Here is a 21,804-nt window from a genome sequence, read left to right as displayed (position 1 = left end):
AACGAGATGAGAAAAATGGACCAACTTATAATGAATTCCTCCCAAGACATGATAAGGTCAGTACTAGAGCCACTACTAAAAGGTACCTAGCGTACTATACAACTCATCTTTAATTTGATGCCAAAATATTTCTCCCCAAAAACTACTACAAATATATGTATATAGGTACAGTATAAGCAAAACATAAGAAACTTGCAGATGCCTTTTGTTGAAAGGTTATTATTGAATGACACTATGTAAGCATGGATACTAATATATATATATAAAAAGATAAGCATTTGTCCAAAAGTCCAATATAAGGACAAGTGTGCGGCTGCCCATTTCTCTTTTTGCTATACAATAAGTAATATTTTTACATCGCATAAATATTTGGATATTGCATAAATTTGTGATAAAATAATAATAATATTTTGAATATATCATAATTAATAGAAAATTATTTCTAACAAAACCTCTATTATATAATAATAATATTTTCACATTTCTAAATTTATTATCTTCGTTTAAAATATTAACAAATCATAAAAGTCTTATTATAAAGTAAGATAAATATCTCATGACAAAGAATTTTACAAATCATGCTTCAAATGCTAAAACCATATTCCAAGCATAGCATTATATCACATCCATGCTACAAATTTACCCAAACTAGGGAAAAGGCAATAGGATTCTACAAGGGTATTAAATAATTCAACCTACGGGTCCAAAACCCTATCTAATCTCCAAACTTATATGTATATTCAATAGTAAGTCATTCTATCCAATATCAATCTTAACATTCACATTCACACGCAATATATATCATACATCATCCATGAAGAAGAGTAGACAGAAGCCTATCTCAAGGCTAAACCGCAAAATCACACTTCAAGCACCACATGCTCGTCTTCACTTTACAATCTCCAAAATGTCATTACACTATCAAAAATATAATCTACTCATCAATACGAGTCTAATGATACCCATATTGCACTATTGTGCTTCGAGTCCAAAAATGACACCAAAAATTTCAAGTGGGTCCCACATACGGAAATCGTGTTTCCGAAGTCAACCCAATGCTCATCTACCACCAAGGAAGCATAACCATCACTTTATTGGTGAATTTTATTGTTCTTGACCCAAAACCCCAATTTAGCTTAGGGCTTGATTTAGCCCCAAATTTCGTTTGTTTGTACGAGTTATCGCCGTTGATGTGTGCATCGTGTGGAGTAGCCCTGATTCGGAGACTTAGAGTGAGCTTCTGATGTTCGGAGTATTACTTATCTCTCTCCTATGTATTAGACTAGCTTCTAAGTTGTATTCAGAGGTAAGTTGAATCAGTATATTTCTTCTTGATATCTCACTTTTGTACTCTTATTATGTTTAGAAACTCTTGATACCACTAGGTTTTGGGATTCATCTATGTATTGATCTTTATCTCATATATTCTGCATTCTTTTCTTATGTTATTAAGTAGTCCGTTACTAGCCGTTTCAGACTACAGATTGACTTGCCTACTAGGGGTTATGATAGGCGTCATCGTAACCTGAAAAGTTGGATCGTGACATACAATTACTTGACAAGGTGTTTTGACTAAGACTATATACAAGATGTTACAATATTACAATTTTCAGAAACATTTCATGTACTTGCTCTTTTGATTTCTGTCATTACTATATCCATTCTCGTTTTCCAAAGTACGGATACTGACACTATGCACTTCAATACTGCATCATAAATAGTAGTCATACCAGGCTCCTTTGCTTAAGCTATAGGATATACATCAACAGTCTTCATATAAAATAAGCCGAATCAGCTTTCCCTCGTCAAAATCATAAATTGTAGCATAACTTATAGGTTCTAATTGGATGGAACAATTCTAAAATGAGGTTGAGCTCTTGGTAAGACTCGTAATTTGGCAGGTCTTGGGGAAGAGAAGGCTCAAAGGAGGAGAACAATTCTTGCTAGGAAATCAAACGCTTGAGAATATTTCCTTTCTTAATAATCCTCTAGCTTCTATTTCTTTTGATAACCATGGTATCGGGGCCAGCTTGCGCACCTCGACCAACTCTACGAGATACCTGTCATCTCCCACCAGCAACAGTTATCTGGGCCAGCTTGTGCACACTTGTCATCTCCCACCAGCAACAGATATCGGGTAACTCTGTCCACCAAGGCTAGAGCAAATGGGAAGAAATCACCTAATGTATGTCTCCGTTGGAAATTAAACCTGAGACCTCATGGTGCTCAACCCGCTTCATTGAACCACTAGGTCACACCCTTGGGTGCTATTCCTCTAGCTTCTATGTCGCTCTCATAGCTTCATGCATGTGGAGATTGTGAAGCCAATAAGGCCAAATCAGGTTCCTCTATTTTCTTACTCTCCGGACAAGTATAGTTTTGTGCGTTGCCTTATAATGTTGTTCACAGCCTTCAGATAATTGCTCCGAGTCATGACTCAAGGTCTCTGAGAATTGTACCACCAGAACCAGAGGCGGATCCAGGATCCGAACTCACTGGGTGCCAAGTAAACTTATCGATAATTCAATCGGATTATTTATCTTTCCGGTCTATAGGACAATTAACAAATTAATCAATAATATAAGAACAGTAATACAATGACCAAACTTAAATTTTTAATAATATTACTAATATCATAATATTCATAATTCTTTACAATTGCCCACGACGAGTTTTCATATTCTGAAAACGATCAATGATGACATCATTACTTACATTTGCAAATATATCACGCTCTATGTAACATACTAAATAATCATTTAAATATTGATCACACTAATTTTTGTCCTTCCCTACATTTTTGTATTAAGTGTCAGTCTTTTTGGCCAAAGTTTAGAATTGATATATAATAATTGATATGTGTATGAATATATTACCAAAGTATGGATGAGAGAGATTAAATTATTTTTAACAACTAATGAAATTAAAAAAAAAAGTCAAAACAATAATTAATTATTTAATTAAGTCAACTTAATTAGCAGCTAAGTCAACTTAATTAGCAGCATGTGCTTGAGCTGCACGATTGCTCCCTTACAAAATTTCACAATTTGCTTCAAGAAAAGAAATAATAAGATCTTACCTTCTTGCAAAGAAGATTCTTGGCTAGGAATGATTGATGAACAAAGAGGAGCAAGAACAAGAATAATTCACAAAAGAATAGTCTTGGGACTGATGTGGAAAATGGAAAGCCAATTGAAAATAGTGTGTAATGTTATTACACTCTTTCGGGTCATTTGAATGTGGCTAGGCCTGTCTTTTATTTTTGCTATTTTGGGCCCAAGGCCTAACAATAGTAATGCTGCCAACAGAGGTTGAACTCGCAACCTTTGAGCCCTTCAAAACACTTCTCTACCACTTGCTCTAGATATCATTTTATTATTGTGGATGACAGATTTATTATTTGATTATATCAGTGTATATACCTATATAGAGAGAGAGTTTCCGTCGAAATTTGCGGGTGGCGTGCCACCCCACGGCAATGAATAGATCCGTCCCTGACCAGAACCATATGTTGTAGGGTCACTTAGAATTTCTAATGGGTGTGGAGAATTCAGGAAGGTTTTTGAAAGCTTTCCTAATAAATGCACAATAATGGGTGTTATCTAGGGAATAAAGGCCACTGCCTGGAGGAAGCATAGGGTGAGGCTAGATGACTTCTCATCGAACGGGATGATGAATATCTTTCCCATTGGAGAGTATAACTACACAAAGCTAAAAGTAACATTGAATTGTAAAACTTGGTTCTTTTATTTAATAGATGGGGTTTTAAGTAGCTTCAAAATTTTAAATCTAGAAAGCGTAGATGAGAGAGTGTACTCACATTCTCATTCAGACAAGGATGAAATCTGAATGTACTATTTAAACATATGAGGACTTGGCCACATGGTTTGTGTAGTTGTATGAAAATGCCCTCGAAACAACGTCTCTGTGCATCATCACACACTGCACATGATTCTCATCCAAACCCAAATCATTGAGCACCTTTGACTACCACAGAACACTATGACGATCCAAAAGTGACAACTGGTAGAAGAGAGGATGGTTTAACGACCTTCCGAGTTAGCAGAATTAAGTTGACCAGAAGTGAGAGGCTTCCTCCAAGAGAATGGCCAGTAAATTGAAACTTTGCCTTGCCTTGTCGCCAAACCTCTGCAGTTGCTCCATTATCTCTGGCATGAATTGGTCATATTCATAAATTCCTCGATGAACCAACACATCCATTTCCTGTGACAAGGAAATTATTTGATGTTGATTCAGTTCATCTTCTCCATAATTATAAAGACAAGAATACAGAGAGTCACTTCTGATGCCTACCTCAAATTTTCTGAGTTCAAAGAAGAGATTTGCCCGCCATGACGCCAATGAGTCTGTAGCCTGCATATTGGAGGAATGATTTTCACTTATTAGACTTGATGAGAACAGCTACAAGCAGGAAGAATTTCCTCAAACGCGATGTACATTGAAAGGCGTGAATTGTTCTAGGTCCCTCTTTGAATAAATGGCTAAATATCGAAGCACAGCCATTGTGACCTTATTTATGATAATCTAAGGGATAAGAAAGGTGTTTGAAAGGCCTTCGTTGGTTAGCATAGGTCAAATTCTGGAAATTTTTGGGGAGGTTCAGGATAGGCTGCGATTATAGTAGGCAGTAGAGTTGTTGTGAGTCAGTTAAAAACTGCAGTTCAAATTGACTGATGAGAATTTTTTATATATTTTTTAATTTAATATATTATTATATCTAGTCATAATAAATATTTTTTATTAAATACCAAAATTTTATCAAAATTGGACAGACTGAATTATCTCATCATACCTGGCAAACTTTGATGGAGTAGAATCTTGACCCGTTTATTATATTAGACCCGAATTGAGTTGCCCAAATTTACTCCAACCCTCCCAATTGGCCACCCTTGCCATACATCAGTGCTACAAATAACCCGTATTTTTTATTCACAATCGAAACCCTCATTTGATCTTATCTTCTCCAATTATCGGTCATGGGCTCATGGCGAATGTTAACCAAAAACCTATAAGAATGGAAGAGGCCTTAAGCAAATAGAGTTGAAGCTTCAGTCGTTTATTGCCGACAACATGAAACGACACAATCAACTCACCTCCATCACGCATGCTCCCCCAAAATTTCCAGAATTTGACAGCTGAATCTTCTTCGAACTCTGTCAAATTCCAGATCATCTAAAAATGGAGTATGTTTCGCTGAAAATTAAGGGAAAAGCTGAATACTGGTATGCATGCTATGTTTCCGAAAATGGAGGATCGAGTGGTGTTACTTGGGACAAGTTTTGTGTGGATATTTGTCGAAGGTTTTGTGCTCATCCCGTGGACTTAATGGCCAAATTTACAAGTGTTAGAGAGTACATAGAAAAGTTTGAGGAGGCATTGTCCGCTGTGGTTTCAGCCTGTCGGATTTACAGGAGATGCGAAGAAGGAAGACCATGAGTTTTTCAGTAGTCAACTTTCAGGCTTGGTTAGCTTTTCTTTCTTTTGTGTTTCGTTTCTCTGATATTAAGAGTAGCCGTAGGTTGAATGTTAGAAGCTAATCTCTGTTTATTTACTTTATTTTTTAGTACACAATATGCCTTCCGTAAATCAAATAGAGTATGATAATTTTCAATTGTGATTTTTTGGAAATAGCCTATCTATCTCTGAGGCCGCGTTAATCGCGTGCAATCTATCCTGCTCAAACCTCACTTTGTGGATTTGGAAATATGATTTTACCTTGCTCATGACATGTGTGGCTGCCGGTGCAGCTTATCTTTTGATAGGGGAAGTAAATAATTAATAAAGCAACAAGAAGGTAACTATGAGTGTGCAAGTTATATATGGGCTGCCAGTACAGTCCTTAATCAAACAGGGAGTGACAATAGAGACTTCACTGCTTCTCAGAAAATATATAACTAAACAGAGACAGACTGCTGCGTATCTCTGCTGATACAATTCGACAACATTGAGCAGAGAGTTTAACTTGTGCATTAGATAGAATCCATTTTCTACAAGCACCACTTCACCTTTCGACTTTCTCTGTTTTAATTTCTGAAAGGAGGAGTGTGGGTTTCTGAAGCGAGAAGTATTCACATTGCCACAATGGGTAGTTGACAAAAGCTTGAAAAATGTAGTACACCTTTGTATAGTTTCTTGGTTGTGATGAGGATAGCATTATTTGGTGATCCGATATTGCGTGTGGATGATTGTGAGAGGAGCCTCTGAAATCTTATCGCTAGCTTTCAAGTAAGACTTAACAACTCACAAGTTGACAATTTATTTATATACTATAAACATTTATTCCTTGCTACAATTACTTGACAAGATGTTTTGACAAGGTAAGACTATGTACAAGATGCTACAAATTAACAATTCTCAGAAAAATTTCATGTACTTTCTCTTGTGATTTCTGCCATTACTATATCCATTCTCATTTTCCAAAGTATGGCTACTAACACCACACACTTCAATACTGCATCGTAAAAGTAGTTATACCATGCTCCTTTGCTTATGTGCACTTTGTTGCTATAAGGTACATTGACAGTCTCTTCATATAACAAGCTGAATCATCTCTCCCTCATATAGTTCTGTCAAGAATAGAGGTGGCAGGATAACTTATTGGTTCTAATTGGATAGAACAAATCTGAAATGAGGTTGAGCTGTTATAATAGATTTGTAATTTGGTAGATCTGGGGCAAAAGAAGGCTTAAGGGAGGGGGTATGAATTCTCGCTAGGAAATCAAACACTTGAGATTATTTCCTTTCTTAGTATTCCTCTAGCTTCTATGTTGCGCTCATAGCTCCAGGCATGTGGAGATTGTGAAGCCAATAACGGCCAAATCAGATTCCTCTGTTTTCTCACTCTCCGTACAATTAGTTTTGTGCGTTGCCTTATAATGCTGTTCACAGCCTTCAGATAATTGCTCGAGTCATGGTCTCTGAGAATTGTACCTCCAGAACCATATGCTGTAGGGTCACTTAGAATTTCTAATGGGTGCGGAGAATTCAGGAAGGCTCTGAAAGCTCTCCTAGTAAATGCACAATGGAGGCTGTCTAGAGAATAAATGCCACTGCCTGGAGGAAGCAAAGGGTGAGGGGTAGATGACTTCTCATCAGGCTGGATGATGAATATCTTTCCCATTGGCGAGTATAACAGTTTCTGTAAGAATAAGCACACATACCAGGGGGGGAGGGGGGGGTTAGATTGTTAAACAAAGCTAGAAGTAAAACTGGATTGTAAAACCAGGTTCTTTTATGTATTAGATGGGTTTGAAGTAGCTTCAAAATTTTAAATGTAGAAGCCATGTATGAGAGTGTACTCACATTCTTATTCAGACAAGGATGGGATCTGAATGTACTATTTAAACGTTTGAGGACTTGGGCCACATGGTTTGGGTAGTTGCATGAAAATGCCCTCGGAACAATGTCTCTATGCATCATCACACACTGCACATGATTCTCATCCAAACCCAAATCATTGAGCACCTTTTGACCACCACAGAACACAAATGGTGATCCAAAAGTGACAACTGGTAGAAGAGAGGATGGTTTGACGACCTTCCGAGTTAGCAGCATCAAGTTGACCAGAAGTGAGAGGCTTCCTCCAAGAGAGTGGCCAGTAAATTGAAACTTTGCCTTGTCGCCAAACCTTCGCAGATGCTCCATTATCTCTGGCATGAATTGGTCATAAATTCCTTTTGCAGCTTCATAAATTCCTCGATGAACCAACACATCCGTTTCCTGTGACAAGGAAATTGTTTGTTGTTGATTCAGTTCATCTTCTTCATAATTATAAAGACAAGATTATAGAGTCACTTCTGATGCCTACCTCAAATTTGCTTGGTTCAAAGAAGAGATTTGCCTTCCATGACGCCAATGAGTCTGATCCCTGCAGTTCACACATGGATAATTTGTCAATCTGGATGGAAGTGAATAATATCTAACACGTTTTACATTTTGTATGACACTCTTCCTTTCTAATCCATTTCAAAAAGAAATGCACCTTTCCATATTTGGAAATATATTCTTTAAAATTTCCATTTCACTCTTAATATCAAATGGAGGGAGCTTTTTTTCAGTGTCCCACTTTGATTGCAGATTCAATTGTTTATTGAGCTGTGCTATTTCGATATACTTCTTCAAGTACCTTTGTTTGTCATCAACTTTACTAGAAAGGAGTTTACCTGAATAACAAAAGAACGAGTATATGTGGTTAAGTCATCACAAATAAACCACTCGCAAGGTGAGGATTGAAGTGATTGAAGGTCCCTCGCTGCCTCCAGCTTTTGTTTCTCATCAGCAGCAACCATTGTTGTCATTGTTGATGCAGCTACATATGCAGCCATCTCTGACTTGTGTACTCTTTGTGAAGAGTTATCTTTTTCATCTGCTGAGCACCGTTTGTTAACTCCCAAGGTCGCATCATCAACTACCAATTTTGACTCACTGCCAACTGAAAAAAGGTCCTTAGCACGGGAATGGACATAAGATGCTGCCGAAGCTGCTATATCATAAGCAACTAATGGCTGAGGTAGACGCTTGTGCTCAGTTTCCTCTGTTTTATCTGGATTAGGCACTGAATTATCTGATGATGGAACTGGAACACGAACTGAATCCTTGTCGAACTTGGCTTTGATAGCCATAGCTTCTGCTTTTTTCACCAAGGAAGATGTTACGAAGTCCAAACCATAGCATCTTTCTAAATCTGTGGCCTGCATATTGGAGGAGTGGTTTTCACTTATTAGACATGACAAAAACAATTGAAATAGATGACTTTTAAGAGGCGTGAATTGTTTTAGGTCCCTCTGCTTAAATGGCTCTTTCACTGAAGTACCACCATGGTGACCTAATTTAAGATTACCTAAGGCAAGTGTTTTGGGGACGGTCATGGAAGGTCTTCGTTGAGCACAAGAGAGGGTTGCCAAGGGAATCTACCTACCTTGTTCTACAAAGGGCCATTACAGGATAATTGGCTATCATGGTGGTCTGGAAATAGGATTAGCAATCAGACTTTCAGAAAAAGAAAAATATGCACAAAAAACCTTATACATGTCAGCAATCAGACTTTCAGAAAAAGAAAAATATGCACAAAAAACCTTATACATGTCCTGGATAAGCGAACAAACCTTGATCTCGGGAATAACATAAGCCATGTTGCACAAGAAAGCCAGCTTAGAGAAAAGCTTGGAATCTGACCAGGAGACTCGCCTTAACAACCCGGAGAATGATTCTCTATCCACATTCATCTCGTCAGCTGCATCCTCCTCCTCCTCATAGTCTACTTCACAACCTTCCTCCTCGCAGTCTCCACCGCTATTTTCCATGTATTCTTCAAGTATCTCTGCATCATTCTTCTTCTGTTTCTCTATCCAATTTCTCCTTAGCTCCACAAGCCTTCGAATCCAATTGGACCTTCTTGTCTCTCCCTCAGCCTCCATCCCATCATTCTCTCGATCATGATCATGACGAGTCTCAAAGATAACGCCCTCTATGTTGATATCCTTACTGGTCTCGATATCAAACAGGAATGACCGAAGAGAATCAGGGAGGAACGAACTTGACAGCTGAAGTTTAAATGGACCTCCTGTAGAACTACTATTCAATTTTGGCTGTGTTTCTGTACTCTGGATACGACTTGCACGACAAGTCAGGTGGTTTTCAGAATACGATCTTCTCATTCGAGCCTTTTCACGACTCCCTTTGCTCGAAAAGGACCTCCGAAAGTAGTCTTGCTCCATCCACGCATCTTTAGAGCTTTTATTCACAGGTGAGTTCATTATGGACACACAACTGCACGCCATGATTGCCAAGAGACTTGATCACTTCTTGTGGAGACCTAAAACCTACACATTAGAAGAGAGAATCAAGAAGAGAATAAAAAACAGTTCTCTTGGAGGCTTGTTGAATCTAAATAATAAACGAGATCAGGGTGTTATAAAGAAGCTATTCATGACAAAAGTATGCTTTGTGCACAACGAACACATAAAGGATGATTCTGTTCAACACCAACAAAGCACAAATAAGGACTTTGAACATGACTAATTTATCCTTAGGTAGCTTGCCTGTTCTCTCAAGAGGCTATGGGCATAACAGTAATTGTACCTATAATGAGACACTAATCCGTAATATAGTAGAATTATAGAGTTCAAAGCTAATTAATATTCCTCCTTGGAATTTACAACCGTTTCGTATTAGTAAACCAAAATTTGACTTAGATCTCCAAGGACATATGAATGGCTTACATAGGTAGAGAACAAATTTGAGAAAATTACTAGATGGTTCATGAATTTAATTGGAAAAATTACAAAAACTAACATCCTTAAGACTATAATTACAATAAATAGCAACATTTTTTCAAAATTACTACTTATAGCAAAAGTAGTAATATTTTACCCACTTCATAGTAATAGAAAAATATGTATTTTTCAGTTGTGCATATGTATTTATGAGTAATACATATATATATATTTGTATATGTATTTATATAGCAACATTTTACTTAAATACAAATACAATTTGCTATTTTTCGTAATTATGAAATTGTTGCTATAAAAGTTATAATTAAGGCTACAGAGTTGCTATTTCTGAAATTTTCCCTTCATTATCTATCCATGTCCGGCATCCCTGTTGCGTCATGCATTGTGGAAACTACATTATCCTTGTGTAGTTCACACGAAAGAGTTACTTAGTACGTACCTTGTTAAACATCAAAGATTTGTTTCCGGAGGCGCTCAATATAATTGATAGCCCAAAGCCAAAACTTAAAATAATATAAGTACGAAGAAGTAATATTTATGTACTTTTTTTTTTTGAAATTCACTTTTTATACGTGTTTTTTATATGCAACCTATAAAGTTATCCATTCAAGGATATTTAATTCTTTCAAATATTTCTTTTCATGGATAAAAAGTTATTTAGAAAAGTTGAGTTTACAATAGTACTATATAAAACATCGAAAAAGGAGAACAAATGTACGGGAGCAAAAGTATTACTCTAAGGGAATCCGAATTAGTCGAGCTTCAATGCGGGTATCGAACACCGAATGGGAAACCAAAAAAAAAATATTACTATAAAGACGTTGTCAAATTATTTTTAATCAAGTAACTCGGTCAATGTAATAACATTTTTTTCCGGGGGATTTTAGTAGCTCAATTAATTAGTTATCTAAATTTTCACATTATAGGTGAGAATTCAATTCCCCACATTGTAATGATAAAAACTTACAGCACCTGATGTATACAGATTAAAAAAACAAGAAGAAAAAAACAAAAGAAAAAAGAGAGTATTAACATTTTTTTTTAATTTAAATGAATGTTGCATCTTCTTCTGCATTGCTAATTGATACCCCATCCATCCCATGATAATTCATCTTACTAAACATATATATCCCAAATTATTTGATCACTTACTAAAACAGATAAACATAATGAAAAAAACATAATGAAAATTTTCTCACCAAAATTAATATACTCTTTGAAAGCTTAAACAATTAATTATTTTTATGTCCATTAATATGGATAAAGAATATAGTAGTAAAATTAATTATATCATTTACGATTTTTAAGCACCATGCTCAATGAAAAGTGATCAACTAATATGGAAAGGAGGGAATAGCATAAGTAACACTGTAGTATTTATTAACACTTTCAACACACGTATACTGAACGTCTGAAATTAGTATGATTAAAAATCCATGAAAAATAGTACTCCCTTCGTTTCTTTTTAGTTGACATTTTTTTTTAAATATTTGTTTTAATTTAGTTGTTCCTTTTGATGAAATCAAGAGTATTTTGTTATATTCTTTCAATGCTACCCTCAACATTAAATGACTATATATTTACTCAAATTTATATTTTTAAAGCATAATTAATAAGGCTAATTTAAAAAAATAAATTTCTAATAAATATTTTTTTTAAGGGATACGTCAAGTCAAAAGGGTCAATTATTTTAAAACAGCGGAAGTATTTATTAAGAGTTAAAAGGATGACACAAAAGTGGTGATTTGATAAGAAGACAGAAATTGAAGTTTGGGTATGGGAACATAAGCCACTCCTTAATTGACGAAAAATTTTATGGTGGGTGAAGTGTGCCATGTCATATTTGTATGAGGTTCTCATCAATTGACAAGTGCATGTTGTGGGTCCATGCATGTTATTATTATTCTTCTTACTTCACCTTTTTTTAATGAGCATGTCATACTTTTTATTTTTAAATTTGTTTATAAATGATATTTAATTTCACAAAATCAAATAAAACAGATAAATTAGGGTGAAAAAATAGTAATGTCAACCTTGATCTTTTTTTAATTATTTGTAGTAACTAGAAGAAAAATAAAAAAGAAATAAAAATATAGAGTAAAAAATACCATCCATTGGGTGATTGAATTTTTCGATAGTTGTAGGTGAATATTAAGATTTGAACGATTGAAATACTAGATATTTAATTTGAATAATTTTTAACTTTGAATTTATCATACAAAAATCTTTTATATATATAAAATCTATTTAACTTTCAAATTTATCACACATAAATCACTCTTTTATTTATTTATCATATAAAAAGCAATCCAATTTTAAATTAACACAAAAAATATTTTTTAAAATTTTTAAAAGTTATTTATATAATATACTATACAAATGAATATATTATTAAGGGTAAAAAAGTCAAATTGTATTTCTTAAACAAGAGAGGATTATGAAATAAAGAGTGACTTGATAGAACAAAAATATTAAAAGTTATTTAATTATTTTTTATTAAGTCTATTTTAATATTTTGTCCTTGTAATAATTAAAAATGAGATTGATTATGTTTTTGTAAGGACTTAAAGAAGATTTTAAGGTGCAAAAATTAAAAAATGATTAGGTAATTTCGCTAAGTTGAATGGTCATTTAAAGAATTAACTCAATGAGTAGAAATCTTAAGTTATAAAATCTAAAAATTAATTCAAAAAAGTTAAGAAAAAAATGACATCTTTTAAATATAACAGAAAATACTTTCAAAAAAAGGGTAACTTACATAAATTTCTGAATCTTTAAGTGATATTACATAAAATCTCGATTATTTTGTTAATTACATTTTATCTCAATTTTTGAAATGGTGATACATATAAAAAAAAATGATACATTTGAAACTAACAAAGGTATTTATTTAAGGAAATAATAAATTCTCTTTTATTCATTATATTTTTTTATTCAAGGAAAGATATCTAATTTTTCTCTTTTTTTAGATTTAATTTAGATGTTTTAATTATGTTTCTTTTTTTCCGTCTTTAGTTTTTTTTAGATTTAATTTAGGTGTTTTAATTATGTTTCTCTTTTTCCGTCTTTAGTTTTATGTAGTTAAGAATTTTGTGTTTCATACGGATAGCAATTCTAATTCAATTCTGCTTTTAGTTTTTTTTTAAAAAAATATTATTACTTTTGTTTCCTACACTGACTAAACCATTACCTTCCATTATGAATCACCCAATAATTAAAATAAATAATTGTATCTACCATATGAATCACCATAATACCATATATATCACTGATTAATGCCATATGAATCACCCAATAATTGAAATAAATAATTGTATCTATCATATTAATCATCATAATACAACATGTATCACTCATTAATATCATACAAAATGTATCGCCATAATACCCATATAATGATATCATATTTATCATTCATATGAATCACCATTAAAAGAAATAAACATGTGTGAATAACTAATAAATTTATATATGTATCAACAATTTCTTTTTTTAAAAAAAAATGGAGAGATTTTAGTGGAGGAAAAAAAATTCATGCATTAATGGAGGAGAAAAAAATCAGGAAGGAAGATGATTTAAGCGTTAATGGAGGAGAAAAAATCAGGAAGAAAGATGAATTAATTGTTTATAATAATAGAGATATTTTAGAGAAGAAATATTTGAAAAAATAAATAGCTTGAATGAGTTAATGATGGAATAAAAATAGAATATGAGATTTTGTTGAAATGTATCAAGAGTAAAGTTAAAAATTGAAATTTGACGTAAATTTTTAAAAAATAAAAAATATTAGATAATATAATCTCGTAAGTTTGAAATTTATGTAATTTATTCTTTAAAAAAAAAAAAAAACAGAGAAGAGGAGCTGATGGAGGAAAATAAAGGGAAAGAGAGTGCTGACAAAAGGGCCCACAGAGACACTTGTCGCAAATATATGGTACCCTCCCAACCATTGTAAAATTTTCCCTTAATTGACCACATATATACTTCTGCAAATTCCTATACATCCTCGGACTTATCGTCAATGCTATTTGCTACGGTTTATAGGTCCATAAGTTTCCCTAACACCTGATTATTATGTTCCATTACAACTGAAATTTCTATGTTCTCCCTCACATATACTTTTGGATAAATTATACAAATCTTATAATTAAAGAGATTATATTACTTAATATCTTTTATTTTTTTAAAATTTACATAAATTTTATTTTTTCAATTTTACTCCTGATACATATCAAGAAAATCCCACATTCTATTTTTACTCCACCATTAACTCATTCAAGATTTCCTTTCCTAAAATATCTCTCTAATTTTCAACAATTAAATCTGATTTTTTCTCTTCCATTAATACTTAAATCAACTTCCTTCCTAATTTTTTCTCCTTCATTAATGCATGCAAAAAAATTTTTCTCTACTAAACTCTCTTCGATTTTTTTTTAAATAATCTATTGATACATATATAAACTTATTTAGTTATTCATACATGTTTAGTTTTTTAATGGTGATTTATATGAATGATAAATATGATATCATTATATGGATATTATGGTGATTCATACGATAAATATATTTTGTATGTTTTTTTTTAAATAATCTATTGATACATATATAAATTTATTTAGTTATTCATACATGTTTAATTTTTTAATGATGATTTATATAAATGATAAATATGATATCATTATATGAGTATTATGGTGATTCATACGATAGATATATTTTGTATGTTTTTAACGGGTGATACATATTGTATTATGGTAATTCATATGGTAGATACAATTATTAGGTGATTCATATAATATTAATGAGTGATATATATGGTATTATGGTGATTCATATGGTAGATACAATTATTTATTTCAATTATTGGGTGATTCACATGTTAGATACAATTATTTATTTCAATTATTGGGTGATTTATATGTTATTAATGAAAGATAATGGTGTAGTCAATATAGGAAACAAAAGTAATAATATTTTTTTAAAAAAAAGACTAAAAGCAGAATTGAAACATAATTAAAATTAAATCTAAAAAAACAGACTAAAATTAAAGGCGAAAAAAGAGAAAAAAGACCAAAAAAAAAATAATATTTTTCATAATTAAAGACGAAAAAAAGAAACATAACTAAAATACCTAAATTAAATCTAAAAAGAGAGAGAAATTAGATATCTTTCCTTAAATAAATACAATGAATAAAAGAGAATCTATTATTTCCTTAAATAAATATCTTGTTAGTTTCAAATGTATCACTTTTTATATGTATCACCATATAACATATGTATCATCATTTCAAAAAATAGGATAAAATACAATTAACAAAATAGTCGAAATTTTATGTAATATCACTTAAAGAATTAAAGATTCATGTAATATCACTTAAAAAAAGTAGTTCGGTGTACTAAGCTTTAGTTATGTGTAGGGTTTGGAAAAGGGTTCGATCGCAAGAATTTATTGTACATACCACCACCTTACATTTTTGCAATGGGTAGTTTTCAAACCTTAAACCCGTGACCTCTTGATCACATAACAACAACTTACCAATTAACTCCAGGACTCCCCTTCATATTTTTACTAACTTAACTTTTTTTAATATTATTATATTTATATGCATTATTCATCAATACGAGTGTACTACTTCAAACTAATTAAGGCTAAAGTCATCGATAGACACTCAAACTTATTGTCAAAATTCACTTAGACACCTAAACTAAGGCTTGTTCCTATCAGACACCTAAACCCCCTGAATTTTGTTTCAATTAGGCATTTTGTACCTATGTGGCACTGCGCGTGCAGTGCAAACACAGAGGGCGCGTGAGAGTTATTTTTATTAATTCACGAATAGAAAAATGCCAAATGGCACTGAGGGCCCCAAATTTTTTTAATAATTTTTTTTTTTTTTTTTAAAACACTAAAGGCCCCAAAACAATTTTTAATAAAACAAAAAACATTAGAGGACCCAATTTCTTTTTAATAAAACAGAATTAAAAAACAAAACCTCCCCACAACCCCCCTCCCCCGATACCCTGACTCATCTTTCTCCCGATCTTCTTCATTTTTTTTTCTTAAATTTTAATTTGTTCATCTACCATTAAAAGCATGCCAAAACCACTTCTAATTTCTAACAAATAGCTCCAAATCTGATTTGTAAGCTCCTTAAAGTGTAACCATGCTTTTGAAACAACACTCAACCAAAATAATTTAGAAACCTCACAGTCTGCAAATTCAAACTCAAAGCTCGAATGTTCGTCAATGGAGTTATGTGATGTCTTCTTCACGAGATAACTCTCTAACCAATACAAGTTTCGAAACAAGTTTGAGATGGTTGTAATTTGATTTTTGAATTACAAATTTGAGATGATTGTGATTCCAAATTTGATTGTAATTTGATTGTTGAATTCCAAATTTGGGATGATTGTAATTTGATTGTTGATTTACAAATTTGAGATGGTTGTAATTCCTAATTTGATTGTAACTTGAGTATTTAATAGCTTTGTTATTAAAAAATAAGTAAAGAGTGGAAGAGGGGGAGGGGGGGGGGGGCACGGGGGCCGGGGGAACTAGTTTTTTTACTTGGGGTGGGGATGAAGAAGATGATAGTCTTCTGGGGGTGGGGGTGTTGCGGAACCTACTCTTTTTTTCCAGTTTTTTACTTAGGGGATGAAGAAGACGATCTTCTGGGGTTGGGGGCGGGGGTGTGGGGGTGGGGAGGGTTAATTTTTTAATTTTAAAATAATTTTCTTTTTCAGAATTTTTGGATTTAATTGGATTTTTAACTTATAATTTTTTAAAAGAAATTCGTTGCCACGTGTTTTTTTAGTATTGGCCGTTTTTGGCATGTCAGACGAGTGTATCACACACACTCTATGCCTGTTGCTAATTAGGCAAAAAATGCCTAATTGAAACAAAATTTGGGGGGTTTAAGGGTCTGATAGGAACAAGGCTTAGTTTAGGTGTATAAGTGAATTTTGACAAAAATTTGAGTGCCTATCGATGCCTTTGGCCAACTAATTAATGTACTCTTTCGACATGTTATACATGTCAAAAATTACCAATGTGGAAACTTTTTTGCCATTTTACAATATTATGCAGGCGATCAATATTGTTTACACTCTCAAAAAGAACTAATTTTAATTTTTAAGGATAAAATGAGAAAATTTTAGTTAATACCATCTTGATTTTGTATATTAACAAGTAGTTTGGGACAAATAACTTGAATAATTTGATTCGGACAAGTTATACCAGACGTAGTAGTATTGCCCTTCATAAATGAACACATGGAAGTAGTGGTGTACGCAATTCGGTTTAAGTCAATTTTTGTTTAAAATTAAAAACAAATTAATGTAATTGATTTTAATTTATTAAAAACCTAACCAAATCAAATATGATATGTATTTATTTGTTTGGTTCCGTTTTAAGTTATTAAAAAGTCTAATGGTATTTGTCGCTCTATTTTTCATTTCTACAATAAAAAAAGTTCCACTCCTTTCCAATTTATAACTGTTATTACTCTTTTATTATAGTGTTTATAATTTTCACAGATTGTCAATTGAAAACCATCGCTCTGCCTCGCCGTTGAGGTAGTGGTGTGCGCACATTCTACTCAATCCAGATTTCAGGTTGTAAGAACACACTAAATATATTGTTGTTATATATTTTCTTGGATTATGAAGAAAATATCTTAAGATCTTGTAAACTTGCTTTAATCAAGTGAACAAAGGTTATAAGAAATACAAAAAGAAAATATCCAGATGAATCTCATAGTTGTTTCTTTAAACAAATGAGTTTAAATTCATGATTTTCTTTTAAGAACTAGCTTAAGGTATAAGTTTATTAACCAATTAGAGATGAATAAAATTTTGATCTGAATTGTATATAAATTACGTAAAATTATTTATAAAATAATATAATGTAATATATAATCATGCGTATATAGTTTATTGGTTAGGTTTGGTATTTTCTTCGATTTATTTTTAATCAAATCAAATATTATTTGAATTTTTTTTTAATTTAAAAACTAAATCAAATTAAACCGAGACTACTATCAATTTATTTGATTCGATTTTTAACTAAATCGTGAACACCCCCTACCGACAAGTAGTGACAACTTAAAAGGAGGCTCCTTGATATAGAACACCTATTTCCAGAAAATTCTTGCTAATTAATTGGTATTTCTTCAGTCCAATTTGTATCTTATATCCAATATTAGTTAAGTATTTATTTATTAAATTATTTCTACTAAACATATTTTATTTTATAATCGTTTTGGGTCAGCTTGCACACACCTCGATTAATTTCACATAATACCTACCCTTCCACCAGCAACAGATACCCTTCCACCACCCTTCCACCAGCAACAGATACCATCATGTAACTCTGGTTTCGATTAATCATATTTTAGAAACTTAAATCTAAATACTAGTACTCATAAGTTTGGAAAATGTTTGCAATAATAAAGAAGTAAACAAAAAAAAATCTATTTTTAAGAGAGTTGTTTCTTGCTACTTCTAACAAACACATACTTCTAATTTAATTTATCTTACTCAATAATCCTTAGTTTACCTTGTCTCCGGAGAGCAATTTCATTACGCTAGAGGACCAAACAATGGTCCGGTAACTTCTAGAGCAAAACATATAGGTATATAAAAATTAATTATGTCTTAATTCGAATTAATTAGAGTCGATTTTATGAATTTTCTGCTATCTATTTTGCCCTAGAGCCACACAAATTTTATTCTAATAACATAATTAAAGTAATCAATAAAGAAATTTGCCACAAAAGAATCTCAATGTCAAGTATTTTATTTTGCAAGATATTTTTATTAATTTCTCTTTATTGTGACACTTTAAACACCTTGCGGCTTACAATTATGATTTCAGTTCAACTACTTGAGGAAATAGCTCATTAATGCTTCAAAAATTTGGTACTACTCCCGTTCGAAATGGTTTTATGTTTTTTACTTCCTCTATTTTTTTAATTGCTCTATTTTCATTTTCAGAGTCAAACGATACAAACTTTAATAAGCATTTTAAGATGTATTTCTTAATCAAATTTAAAAAAAAAAAAAGTAATTTATAATACTTTTCACCTAATTTTTGAATACCTAAACTTTAACTTTAAAAAATTAAATTAATCTAATCTAATTTAAATTTGAAACTAGTCAAATTGACTTATGAAAAACGAAGGTAGCAATTAAAAAAAATGAAGGTATTATATTTTTCTAGTTTTATGTCTTTTTAATAAAAAAAATTCTATTTGAGTGCAAACGATCACATTTCCTCTCAAAATTATGATTTTCTTTCTCCTTTTTTTTCTCTCTCTTTGTTTTTCCTTTTTAAAAAAATCTACAAAGGAACTTAATGTACTTTTGAATCAGTCAAACTATATACGTAGTTTATTTACAGCATCTAACACTCAATTTCACTCCAAAGCATGGCACATAAATAAACATGACGATGGTACTCATTTCCAATAGTAAATGAGAGCATTAAAAGTAGCCACACTATATACTGTATGTTATTGAAGTGAACCATCTACTAGCAAACTATAACAGCATTTAATAACAACAACTCCATCAAACATTTACTCCAAAAATAGACCACAAGACCACAAACAACATACTAAAACAAAAACAATTTTTTTTTTTTTTTTGTCATTTCTGAACAATTCAATGTACCAGCCCACATTGAAAAAATTATGGCAATTTAAAACTCTAATTAGAAATATATTTTAATAAACTAACACTAAATAAAATTTAATTAGAAATATATTTTACTAAACTAATCTTATTAATAATATCTATAATTTTAAATTTTGATTACTGCTACTTCAAGTAGTTATTTATCTCGGAATAATTAATCTCAAAATTAGTTATCCCATCAACCAAACATGGGATAAAATAATTCCACAATTTATTTCAGGACAATTATAGCCTATACCTCACACCAAAACGACCCCTAAAGTTAAACTTGTGGGATATAGACTGTGTGTTGTTTATATTTGTGGGCTATTTTTTGATAACAGATTAACAGTGATTTATTTGTTGGCCATTGTATAAACTAAATCATCCAAAAACATAGACTATAATATATAAATCGAGAAAACATATGTTTTTTTTTAAATTAGTAGAAAGGAAAAATTAAAGATACAAGTACACGCAAAAGAAATAAATAAATAAATAAATAATTTACCTGGAATATTTGAAAGATTGATTCAACGATTGCATACGGTTCGGCACGACTTGTTAATTCAAATCCCAAAATTTCGATGAGAAAGTCGCCGGAACGGAACAGATTAGCCAAAATGCCGTCAAATCAAATCGAACCCATCGCGTTCAACAGAGGAAGACACTCTTATCAATGCGTCTGCAAAAAAGGGAAGATTTATTACTACATTTTCAGCTCCAATAATGTTGCAAACTTAATCAAAAAATTCTACCACATTTTGATCATAAGGGAGAGCAGATTGAATTTTATACACCTGAAAATAAACTGTTGACATACAATGCTGGTAAAACTCTCCGGAGCAACTTCAAATGTCCAGCTTCCACAACTCCGATTGCGAATTCATTTTATGCATAAATTGAATCTCAATTGCTGAACCAGTCAAATCAAAAACAGAGGAAGAGAATCCGATCACTCTTATCTGCCAAAGAAATTGGTTCACTAATTACGCACTGGAGATCCCATCAAAACTGTGTAAATTTTTAAAAAATTGTTCACAAGTATAAGACTTAGGTGAGTGATGAGAAAAGTGAAGTGGTTTGGTATATTTTTCATGTGCGGAGAAAACACATGAACGAACACCAAAGATCTTCACTCTCTCTCTCTCTGCTCTCTGCTAAAGAGAGTTTGTGACATTTTACAAGGGAAGTAGTATTATATAAGAGGGGCATTGGCAGGGTGCAGTGGCGGATCCAGCTCACAGTGTGGGGTTCATTCGAACCTCGAAAATTATACTATATATACAAGCTTAAAATTATTTTTATTTATATATAATTAACGTCGAACTTTCTTCAATTAATTATTTCGTTCACATTTTTCGATTTTAAATTCCTCAATTAAGATGCTGGCTCCGCCACCGACCGGGTGGAACAACAAAAACCAGCCTAAGAGAATCTCGTCACGTGGTGATTCAAGTACTCATCTTCCATTTGAGAATCTTCACCTTTCACTTTACTATTTTAACCTTGACATTTAATTCATTTCCTCATATTTAATCAAATTTTGAAGTGTATTCTTATGATACTTTTATAGGAAAAAAATTCAATCATCTATAATGCTTGTACTCCCTTTGACTCATACTGTTAGTTGTAATATTCGTTTTTCAAAGGTCAAATTATATGAAGATTGACTAACATTTCTGGAATATATTATTTCATCAAATTAACACATAAAAAATTGTAACTTGTAATATTTATCATATAATTTTTGAATATTTACAAATTTAAATATATGTAAAAATTTAAAATTTCCATGAAACGAGGCCATTGCAATTAAGGAAGCTTATAATTATATGGTTTCTTGTTCATTTAGCTAGCTCGAACGTGCCAT

General features: G+C 32.1%; 1 protein-coding gene across 6 annotated transcripts; it reads right to left on the bottom strand.

The window, feature by feature from the left end:
- Positions 1 to 1,572: 1,572 nt before the first annotated feature.
- LOC107839315 (phospholipase A1 PLIP1, chloroplastic) lies at positions 1,573 to 21,472 on the bottom strand. 6 transcript variants are annotated; one of them, XR_007043549.1, is made up of 9 exons: positions 20,732 to 21,423; positions 20,443 to 20,616; positions 9,126 to 9,842; positions 8,184 to 8,711; positions 7,829 to 7,888; positions 7,324 to 7,740; positions 4,315 to 4,374; positions 3,080 to 4,224; positions 1,573 to 2,549 (listed from the first exon to the last, which is right to left on the bottom strand). XR_007043549.1 is itself a non-coding variant. In XM_016682747.2 (8 exons), exons 3-8 carry the CDS (start codon positions 9,798 to 9,800, stop codon positions 4,069 to 4,071), a joined length of 1,896 nt encoding a protein of 631 aa, XP_016538233.2. In that variant the 5' UTR covers positions 9,801 to 9,842; positions 20,443 to 20,616; positions 20,732 to 21,423; the 3' UTR covers positions 1,573 to 4,068. The 6 variants fall into 6 exon arrangements, 4 of the variants coding, with proteins under 4 accessions (XP_016538233.2, XP_016538231.2, XP_016538230.2 ...); XR_007043548.1 differs by having other exon boundaries at positions 3,821 to 4,224; XM_016682747.2 differs by having other exon boundaries at positions 1,573 to 4,224.
- Between the last annotated feature and the right edge of the window lie 332 nt (positions 21,473 to 21,804).

The sequence above is a fragment of the Capsicum annuum genome, chromosome 8, assembly GCF_002878395.1.
Source record: "Capsicum annuum cultivar UCD-10X-F1 chromosome 8, UCD10Xv1.1, whole genome shotgun sequence".
Lineage (NCBI taxonomy): Eukaryota > Viridiplantae > Streptophyta > Magnoliopsida > Solanales > Solanaceae > Capsicum > Capsicum annuum.
Note: the sequence above shows the minus strand (reverse complement) of the source record. Positions and strands in the feature narration are given on the sequence as shown.

Bases quoted from the DNA above. Each gene is read 5' to 3' on its own strand.
- LOC107839315 (XM_047394507.1), bottom strand. From the start codon at position 9,800: ATGGCGTGCAGTTGTGTGTCCATAATGAACTCACCTGTGAATAAAAGC. The intron at 8,712-9,125 runs GTTTGTTCGCTT...TCCAATATGCAG, and splicing joins ATGTTATTCCCGAGATCAAG to GCCACAGATTTAGAAAGATG. The intron at 7,741-7,828 runs GTAGGCATCAGA...TCCTTGTCACAG, and splicing joins TTGAACCAAGCAAATTTGAG to GAAACGGATGTGTTGGTTCA.